The sequence below is a fragment of the Mesocricetus auratus genome, unplaced genomic scaffold (assembly GCF_017639785.1).
Source record: "Mesocricetus auratus isolate SY011 unplaced genomic scaffold, BCM_Maur_2.0 Super-Scaffold_6730, whole genome shotgun sequence".
In the NCBI taxonomy this organism is placed as follows: domain Eukaryota; kingdom Metazoa; phylum Chordata; class Mammalia; order Rodentia; family Cricetidae; genus Mesocricetus; species Mesocricetus auratus.
This window is the reverse complement of record NW_024429184.1, coordinates 33,172,025-33,182,789: the sequence shown is the minus strand read 5'-3', so window position 1 is coordinate 33,182,789 and position 10,765 is coordinate 33,172,025. Positions and strand designations below refer to the sequence as shown.

At 41.3% G+C, this 10,765-nt stretch overlaps 1 protein-coding gene across 6 annotated transcripts in view; it reads right to left on the bottom strand.

Annotated features, from left to right (window-relative positions):
* Window positions 1-6,792: 6,792 nt before the first annotated feature.
* Window positions 6,793-10,765, bottom strand: part of Klhl32 (kelch like family member 32) — a 215,215-nt gene continuing 211,242 nt past the window's right edge. For all 6 annotated transcript variants that reach the window (XM_040740693.1, XM_040740687.1, XM_040740682.1 and 3 more), the window contains one exon: window positions 6,793-10,308. In XM_040740693.1, coding sequence (XP_040596627.1) covers window positions 10,147-10,308 — 162 coding nt within the window. In that variant the 3' untranslated portion in view covers window positions 6,793-10,146. The remainder of the gene's footprint in view (window positions 10,309-10,765) is intronic.

The following is a 10,765-nucleotide window of genomic DNA, read 5'->3' as shown; positions in this document are numbered from 1 at the left end:
CAGCTTTCTGTGAATGAGTCTTCTTACCCTGTTCATACTGGTACCCTGTTTAGTTGTTGGTTTGTTCTGTTAACTTTCACACCTTTATTAGTGTTTTTGTTCATACTCCTTTTTTCCCCTCAAGTTATCTTACTGGCCTGTTCTGTTTTACTGTTCAAGGGAAAGTGAGTATCAGGATATGGGCTGTGTGTTTTCATTGTTACAAAGCAATATTAGCAAGTAAAACCTTTACAGCAGTTCTTTGTAGTAAATAAAGCTATACATAACTCTTAGGACTCATCACTGGGTCTGATTGGAGGATTAACCCATCACTTATTTTAAAGTTTTAAAAGGATGTCAACAGAAGTTATGAGGACATTCTGTAGATGGCTACATTTTTCTTTCTCTATTCATCTTCCAGAATTAAAAGGCTTATCAAGGGGGAGGAAATACAGACACTTTAGAGAAATAATTAATACTCTGGAAGCATTTGAAAACTACTAGTAAAAGAAGTCTGGTCTCTTTCTCCTCTTCTGTGTTCTCTGCCTGTCTCTCCGTCCGTCTGTCTGTCTGTCTGCCTGCCTCTCTCATGTCCCGCTCCAACACAGCCTTTTGCTCCCTCGACACCCCCAATAAACGTCTTTAAAAAGAAAGAAGTTCTCCTTGTTATTGTGACTTAGTATCTTATGACAGCTGCACACTTCACCTGATGGGCTTTGTCCTTCGTTGGCTCCTCTGTTTTCTGTCTCAGTGAGGTTGCACACTGCTTGACCTTCTGGGCCTGGTCAGGACTCATTTCTGTGGTGAACATCAGTAAACACAAGGAGTTACATCCAGTCCTGCAGTTAAAGATGTGCATTCGGTAACCCGAAGGTTTCCTAACTTCATGGACAAACAAGGTTAGAAATCGATGGGTAGTGCACGTAAAAGTGTCTGAGTAGTTTTACTTTACAGACCAGGTTACTGTGTGTTCATAACTTGAAAGAGAAGTATGTGCGGTGGTTTGACAATGTCCCCTCGGTGCTCATGTATTTGAACACTTGATCCCCAGTTGGGAGGTTTAGGAGATGTGGTCTTGATGGAGAAAGTATGTCCCTGGAAGGGGCTTTGGGGTTTAAAGATTTGCACCACCTCAGTAAGGGTTCCCTGCTTCCTCAGCGTCCTGCTCTCCTTCCATGCCTCCCCTTCACAGGCTCAGCCCTCTGGAACCATAATCCAAAATAAACTCTCTTCCTTAAGCTGCCCTTTCTCATGGTATTCACCACAGCAACAGAGAAACAGCCAATACTGTGTGCCTTTAATGTTGCTTTTTTTTTAAGTTAGAAATTATAAAAGGGATTCCAAGGTACCCCTCCCCCACCCACAAAGCTTTGTTGTTTACATGTTTTAAGTGATTTGTTTCCTTTTGGGAATTGTGGATTATTATTGTTCTAGCGTCCCCTTAGGGAAACACTTCATCCTTCTAACTCCAAAGGAAATACTGAGGCTGTAGCTCAGTTGTAGAATACTTGGCCATCACGCAGCAGGGTCCCCAGTATGTAAAAACAAAAAAGAAATGCTTTAAAAAAAAATAAAAAGTTTTTTACAATGTAGTCAGCATTGTATAGTGCTTTCCCAGTTCTAATCTGTGAAATCCAAATATGTGTTACCTTTCTAATTGGCAAATGGTGACTTTTCTCCCTAAATTAATTGTCATTACCTCCGACAAATGGCTTCATAGCAAGGGACGTCCTTTCAGTGTGTTAGTGACAGTGACTAACTGGGTACTGTCTGCTTCAGCAGCTAAAAAGCACTTTGACTTCTTGTCTTGGTTGTGAACCTAAGCTTTAAGCTCAGCCATCCTTACAGCCCAAGAGTCCTCTAAGGCAACTGAAAAAATGCTTTTAAAGGGGTTTGGTAATATAGCTCAATGCAAGAATGGTTTATGTGAGGCTGTGTGTGTCATAATATAATGTAGCATAAATTAACATGGCATATCAGAGAGAGACCAAGAGAGGTCTCCTTTTCCCAAGGTAATTTGCAAAGGTATTTTACAGATAAGGTGTCACCAGTGGCTCAGGCCTATAATTACAGAAATGGGGAAGCATGTTCGGGAGGGTCGTCACTAGTTCTCAACCAGTCTGAGCTAGAGTGAGAACCTGCCTCAAAGAGAAAAGGCAATGGAGTATGTTTTAGAGTGTGTGGTTTAGAGTCAGAAACCTGGGGAAGGGGGACATGAGAAGCTGCTACTTAGTTACATATTTAAAGCACAGGTGCTAAAAAGAATTCAGATTTGTTTTTGAAACTAACAAGTGGTGACTCCAGGTAGAGTGCTCATCCCTCAGGCATGGGGCCCTGAGTAAGAGTGTAGCCTGGGACAAGGAAGTGTGTGTGGTGTGTGTGTGTGTGTGTGTGTGTGTGTGTGTGTGTGTGTGTGTGTGTGTGTGTGTGTGTTGGGGGTGCACAGGGATGGGATGGAATCCCTGGAGCTCAGTAGCTGTAGGTACAATGAGAGACTCAAAAATGAAGGTGGAGAGCTATGTTGAAAAACGTGCCCACCTGCCTCTGGTCTTCGCACACAGATGCTATGGGAACGCAACACCATACACATGAAATGTTTCACATTTTAACAAATTTAGGTTTGTTTCAAGACACTTTTCTTCCCCTGCTGAGGATGGGGCTTTGTTTATACAGACTTATGTCTCATATTAGGTGCTTTTCTTCACTGTCCTCGCCTGTAAGATATTCAGTGACAATTCCTCACTTAGTGTTACACTCATACCTTCATCATTCCTGAGGTTTACTTGATACCTGCTTCCCCAAAGCCTGTGGAGGCTTAATGAGAATGGCCCCATGGGCTCCTTCCTGTGTTTGAACACTGGGTTCCCATCTAATGGAACTGTTTGGGAAGGACTAGGAGGGGTAGATTTTTTGGAGGAACTGTGTCACTGTGGATGGGCTCTGATGTCAGGCCCATTTTGCTTGCAGTCACATTTCCTGTGGGGATGGTCATGGATGAAGCTTCTGAAACTGGAAGGAAGCCCCCAGTTAAAGATTCATTTCAAAAGTTGCCTTGTTAATATTATCTCCTCACAGGAATAGAACAGTAATTAAGTCCGTTTTCCTTGAGGCTGCTTCCTCCACCACTCAAGGAAGCCATTCTTCTATTGTGTCCAAAGAGTTTTTCATTATCTTTGGCCTCTATGACATTTGAATCTTCCTTTCTCTTCAGTGCCCTCTCCAAGAATGCTTCCTTTTCTATATACACTGTATCTTGAGAGCATCTGCTGGACCAGCCTGACTCTATCTTAGTGTTAGAAACATTCTTACAGACTCAAAATAAGTTCACTCCTGTCTTCTGCAAAACTCAAATTTGGCCATGTCTTGACCCATTTTCTGGAATTTGACATATTCCACACCCTATTCCCTGACCTCCACCTGATAAAATGTTCTGCCAAATAATTTTGATATTAAGTTCCTAAATAATCAAAAATAATCCCCTACACTTGGAAGCCCCCTCGCCATGCAGTTTGGGGGCCAATGTAAACCACATTTTATCCTGTGTTCAATGCTTTTTTTTTTTCCCATCCTTACTTTAGGGAGACAGCCCTGTCTGACAGAAAACAAAGCTTGCTTAATTTGAGTAAAAGAATCTGGGTAATGGTCTTTACTCTGATTCAGTGGGGTTAACTCAATTTCAGGGTTATCTTTCTCTGATCTGAGTGGTAAGCTCTGATCCCTTGCTGTCTGGGCATTCTTTTAGTGGTGAACTGATCCCATGGACTCATCACCTTGTCCCTTAAATTTATGTGTAGCAGTAAGTTTTTCTCAACCTCTTTAATTCAGTGCTTTGAAATTCCAGGACAGCATGACAAGCTGCTCATGTCATCAGGGAAATGCAAATCAAAACCACTCTGAGATTGCATCTTACACTGATCAGAATGGCTAAGATCAAAAACACCAATGACAGCTTATGCTGGAGAGGATGTAGAGAAAAGAGAACACTCCTCCATTACTGGTGGGAGTGCAATCTTGTACAGCCTCTGGAAATCAGTATGACGATTTCTCAGAAAATTAGGGATCAACCTACCTCAAGACCCTGCAATTCCACTGTTAGGCATACAACCTAAAGAGGCACATTCACACCACAAAGACATTTGCTCAGCTGTGTTCATAGCAACATTATTTGTAATAGCCAGAACCGGGAAACAGCCTAGATGTCTCTCAACTGAAGAGTGGATAAAGAAAATGGTATCTTTATACAGTGGAGTACTACTCAGCGGTAAGAAACAATGACATCCTAAAATTCAGAAGAAAATGGACAGAACTAGAAAAAAACATCCTAAGTGAGGTAACCCAAAACCAGAAAGACAAAAATAGTATTTATCCACTCATAAGTGGATACCAGACATAAAGCAAAAGATACACAGCCTATAATCCATAACCCCAGAGAAGCTCTAAAAACAGATGCAAGCAGATGTAGAAATTCACAACTAACCAATGGGCCAAGCTCCTAGAGTACAATTGAAGTGAGGGAGGAGCGATAATATGAACAAAGGAGTCAAGACCATGATGGGGAAACCCGCAGAATCAGTTGACCCGAGCTAGTGAGAGGTCACTGACTCAAGTCTGACAAATGGGGAACCTGCATAAGACTGAACTATTCCCCCTTAATATAAGTAACAATGGTGTGACTGGGACAATATATGAGGCCTCTGGCAGTGGGTCCAAGATCTAACTCTAATGCACAAACTGACTTAGTGGAGCCCATTCTATATGGAGAGATAACTTGCCCAGCCTAGACACAGGGGTGTGGGGGTGGACAGGTGCCTTCGTCCTGCCTCAACTAGATGATGGGACAGATTTAGACTTCCTAGGCGAGGTCTTACCCTCTCCATGGAGCAGATGGGGAGGGGAGTAGGAGGAGAGGAAGGAGGGGGAACTAGGATTGGAATGTAAACAATAATAAAGTGTTAAAAAAAAAAAAGCAAGATGAGCAAGTCAGTAAACTGTGTTACTCCATGGCCTCTACTTGAGTTTTGCCTTGGGCTCCTGCCTTTCCCTTACCAAATAGACTACAACTATAAGCTGAAACAAACCTTTTCCCTCCCAGGTTGTTTTTGGTCATGGTGTACATCACAGCAGTAAAAAACAAACTCAGCCAGCCATGAAACTGACAGTTTCTTTCAAGTTTTTTTCTCCAGACTCAGGCCCATTCAGCTGGCCAGTGTGGTGAGTCACCCTTTTGATGAAGCTGAAAATTAATAAATTCCATCTCTATAGAAACTTAAAACAGTCAAACAGGAAGAAAAATGAGCATACTAGATATGTGAGCATTCCAGTCAAATGCCTACAAAGCATCAGATTGGGTGGGTATAAAAAATGATTGAAGGGCAATGCAGTGATGAAAATGTTTCATGAGACATTAAGATTTTGTTTCGATTTAAACTTCAATTTAATTAGCATCTAACTAGATAGTTTCCATGAGTAAGAAAAACCTGGAGAATCATCTGCAAAAAAAAAATATTGAGTTCATTTTCACTGGAAGGATTTCATAATTTTGAACATTTTTGTATCATTGTTTTCTTAAGTAAAATCAGTGGTACATGATAGTTCAGTGATGGGACTCACCAAAGTAATCCCATGAGATTATGGCAGATCTACAACGTCCCTAACCTTAAGTTCATAGCTATTGTAATATCACAGTGTAATATAGTCAGCACAAGTCATAACACTGGGACAGGTGAGCCCACCACCCTGCCAGACACAGAACTATCTATAGCACATACAACTATGCACAGTACATACTACTCCATGATAGATGACTTGGTGCTTTTTGTATTTATCCACCCCTCAGTGTTTTAGACTATATGCTTACTGAATAAAAGTTCTCAGGAAAAATTATTGTAAAACAGTGCTTTGTGACACCAGCGCCACATATATGGATGGCGTTCAGAGGCCACAAGTAGTGACTGACTACCAACCATTGTGTCAGTGATCTGCCTAAGGATGCATTTCTCAGCATACTTCCCAGTCGTTAAGTGAAGGATGATCTATTTTACTTGGTTCTCTATCTCAGCGTTTAAGAAAATAGCATGTAGCCTCATCTTGCCTGTGACCCAGTAACAGTAGCCACACCCCTTTGGGCGTGGCTTCAAGTGCAGACTGCCACAGAAAGAGGAAGGCATGAGGCATGGTCTCTCATGCTCTCTCTCTCTTGGGTCTTGGATCTGATCAGAAGGGCAAAGAAAAGGCTGCGGAGGTTCTTTATTATTTTCTGTGTAAGTTGTTCCCTAATAAAACACCCATTTATCATTTATCTTGGGTCTAGTGAACTCTTTACACCCACGCCTTCAATAGTATTTTTATGTCTCAGACTGATGTTTATTATCCTGTAGCTTCTATCAGGCCTTTCCTCAAGTTTGGTGGGTTTTGTTTAGTAGTTTTTGTTTTCTTGGTGATTTTGTTTTGTTGAGATGGGTGCTCACTGGGTGAGTTCTGGCTCACTGTGTAGCTCAGGCCTCACTTCAACTGAAAAACCCTTGCCTTAGGCACCTCCGTGGTAGGATTACAGGGTGTTCTGCACTAACTTCACCTTTTAAAATTAAGATTTCTTTTACCTTTTTTGTTGTTATACGTATGTATGTGTGTGTGTACATACATTAAATCAGAGGATAACTTGGCAGGGTCTGTTCTCTTTGTTCATGTGGGTCCCAGGGAACTAATGCAGATCTTCAAGCATGGTAAGCCTCTTTCTATTTTTAAGACATTTTGTTTTTAAATAATATGTGGACTTATTTTCATGTATTCTCACAATACTGTCTCTTTTTTTTCTCTCTTGTTAGATTTTGTTGTTGTTTCTTTTCTTGTTTGATTGTCTTGCTATGTATACCTGGGCCAGCCTTAAACATAAAATCCTCCTGCTTCAGCCCCCCCCCCCCTGGAGTGATGGACTAACAGTTGTACATCAGAATAACCACACTCAGTTTTCACAAGGTCTTTGGCAGTTAAGATTTTATATAAAACTGATATGTTTCTGTATTTTGGGAAACTCCTGAGGAAATCTGCTTTTTTCTATGTCCTACATATTCTGCACTGAGTAAAACCAAATATCTACCTTCTTGGAGTCAACTATATTGCCTAGTCAAGCAAGAGTGTGAAATGCCAGTAAAAACTATGTATTTTATTTGGTTAAAACAATCAGTCTAGGATTCTAGCAAAACAGCATATTCTTTTCTATGTTGATTAAATAAAAGAGCTGTGTTTTTACTGTGATCACCTGTATGGTGAGCTTACCTAATTTGGTACCAGATGATTATAACTGACCCATTTTATTATTTTATTTATGCGTTTGTCAAAGACAGGGTCAGAATCTGTTTCAGGCTGGCTTCTGTGAAGTCTCTTGAGAGCCAAGAGTGACCTTGAATTGTGATCCTCTGACTTTCACTTCCCAAGCAAAGTGGGATGCAAAGCATGAGCCCCACAGCTGCAATACTGCAAAAGGAACCCCAAGTCTCCTGTAAGCCAGACACACACTCTACCAACTGGGCTACAAACTCAGGCCTTACTTAGAACTGTGTCGTGCGGATAGTTACCCAGTTTGTTAGGTATTATAGATATTATTTTATATGCAGTTTATAGGTTGTTTGCATATGATAAAGGTAAAAGACAGGTGTATAAATTTTAACATATGCATTTGGCTTACATTCTGTCAGTGATTATACAATGAAAATAAAGATGAGCCACGTTACCTGGAGACAGAGTATCTGTTTTGTTCCTATTGCATTTATAATTTGTGGACAATGAAGGTTTCCATTCCACTTTTGCAGTAGCTGAAGGGGATGCTACACATATACTTTAGGCGTGAAGAAACAAGAGTATAGGAGAAACTACTGGCCAGTCCACCAAGCCGCAGCTGCCCAGGTCAGCCTGCATGACCATGCTCAGCAGGCACTTCCTCCCTGAGCCAAGCCTGCCTCTACCCCCAGAGACTGCTGACAGGGAGAGACACCTGGCCCAGAGACACCAGTGAGGAAAGGACAACACAGCAGAGTCAGCCACCTGAGCCAATGGGACCAATGGGACCTTGGGAGGGGGCATAAAGGCAGGTCTAACTTCCTTAGTAACCGAGTCTGCAGCATGCTCTGCTACTCACTGACTCCCAGTGCCTGAGTGGCTGGTGCCGCCTCTTCTCACCCCCTCCCCCAAGGGGTGTTTGAGCAGGGTAACCCACAACACAGGAAAGTACGAAAAGTGCCATAATTACAATTGAGGTGGCATTGTATTTTTAAAGATTGGGGGATTTATGGTGTCTTCCATTCTAAATGGAGAGCCATGTCCTTGCTAGCTTTTCCTTTCACAACAGAATGGTGTTGAAACTTGTTTTATGTTTTAAAGTAAAATCCTCAAGTGATGCTTAAATGCTTCAAAGTCTTTTGGTCTTATATGGAAAATAAAATACGGCCTCTAATTTGGAGGATTGAAAAATAGAAGACAAATTACTATTCAATGCTACAACTGAGTAGTACCTAGGTATATAGTTGAGTATTTTGGATGAGATTTGCTTATAATATACATGAAATATAATCTCAGATTTTTTTCCTCATTGCAGATGATTTCGAGGAAATGGATTCAATTGTGCAATCTCGTTCCTTTTTCTTTTTAGTGAAGCAGTATAATAGTTTTGATGTTGTTCTTGATTATGAAGAATATGTCCACACTCACTCTGCAAAAAGTGTACCATGAAGGCCATCAAGGAGAAACTGGTAGTTTATGCTGAATCGTTAGAAATGAATACATAAAGTCTAAGGTGTTTCAGTTGGGTAAGTTCATTTTTAAGCCATTTCCCTTCATTCAGGGTATAGGACCTGGGAACCTAACTATTTGTTTGTTGACTTATTTATTACAACATGATTTATTTAGTGGTTTCACAAGGCAAAACTGCTAGGGAGAAGATTCATATACCAACTAAAATGGTCAGTAAGTCTGAAACACTTGTTATTTGGGTCTGTGTTGCAAGAATTCAGCAGGACAGGAACGTACTTTCCTGACAGAACTTGTAAGTTTATTTCTGAAGATGCATAGGCAGGTTTTAGAAGTGTTCGCACCCCCTCTCTGCACCGACTGTTGCTGCTATCTGGAGTTGTGTTTGTTAATGTCCCTCTTCACCCTTTCTATCACTCCCTGTCCTTTAACCCAGTGACCAGGTCGTTCATGTTTTTAGAACAGTGCTTTAGGTATCTTACAACTGTGCTTAAAGTTGGCGAATTTGCTAATGTAAACAGATGGCTTTATTTGGGAGGATCATGAGTTGGAAGCCACCATCACTACAGGGCCAATGGAAGCCACCTTGAACAAAAGGAAAAGGGTTACTTTTTCCATTTGCTTCTGATGATTTAAAAAAATGCAGTTACATGAGTAGAAGAGACAATTTCTATGACATAAGCACTGCTAAAATGGCTGAACAGCCTTTTAATACAAATGACCTCAAGTCTTGGCCAAGATTAGAAAAAACAAATATGTTGCATTTATGCTAAAGTATGATTATTAAGATGATTTGTTTTATTTTTAGTCGTAAATAAAGCAACCCCCAAAACTCTAGACCAAAAAGAAACTGCATTATTAAAAGTAGTGGCAGTAAGCCAGGTTGGTTGGAACTCTAACTTTTCCAAGCCCGTTGCTCCTATCACCTCGAATAAAGTATGGCACTTGGAGCTCATGATGCTGGCCGGCCTACCCTCTTCTGAGGAACGGCAAGCTTTGAAAAATGGTACTGTGATGTTCCAGTCATAAAAGGCCAAAGTACAGGAAGGTTATGAGAAAACCGATGGCACCTGTGAAAGGTGCCTTACTAACAGTGTCACGTGATCCTGCACGGCTCTGATCAGCACAAGGATGTTTTAAAGACCCACGAAACAATACTGCCAGTAGGATGGCAGTAAGGTGCACCGCAACAAGAGTTACACATATTGTGTGTTAACATACACCGAAAAGAAGTGACGAATTCTCGACAGCTTTAGAAAATTGTTCTTTTTTTTTTTTTTTTTTTTTTTGCTAGAATTTATCACAAGTTTAGACCTGTAAAACACGACGGGGGAAGCACTGAGCACTGAGGAGGTTCCAGCCCTGTACCCAGATGCCAAGTTCTCATCTGGGCTCCTGCTGATGCTGTCAAACAGCACTGGCTTTTCAGATCGTGCCGATCCTGTGGTGAGGCACCTGAAGAGTCTGAAGGTTCGGGCATGTGAAATACGGAGCCGGAAGGAAGCAGGCTGCTATCCCATTCGAAGCAAAGGGAAGGGTAGGTCCATAGAACACCTCCTCTTTGCCTTCTCTGCTTACGTCCAATACCTACAACAAAAGAGGGCAGGGGTTACTCGAAAATCCCATATGCACAAGCAAAGACAGCCCCGGAGGCATTACTGTTTTTCTCACTGTGCACATTTGTTACTTTTCTGTTGCTGTGATAAAGTATGACCAAAAGAAATCATGCCACACAGGTGTGCCTAGAAACCAGGCTTACGGAGATATTTTCTCAATTGTGAGTCCTCGTCTAAGACAACGGTAGCTTGTGTCACGTTAACGGAAAAAAAGCGAAACAAAACAGAATAACTGACCCCTTTTCAAGTTGGCATACAAGCATAGCACTATTTAACTATATTACTTCGTTGTCAATCCTCCAGATGGCATGTTAAAACCAGTATCCTCAATATAAAACACATTCCAAACTTAGAGAGTCCTGCAGTCTTTAAAAATTCAAACACTCTAAACGTTTAGTCTCTAGGTCACAAGGAGAGTTCCTGCGGGG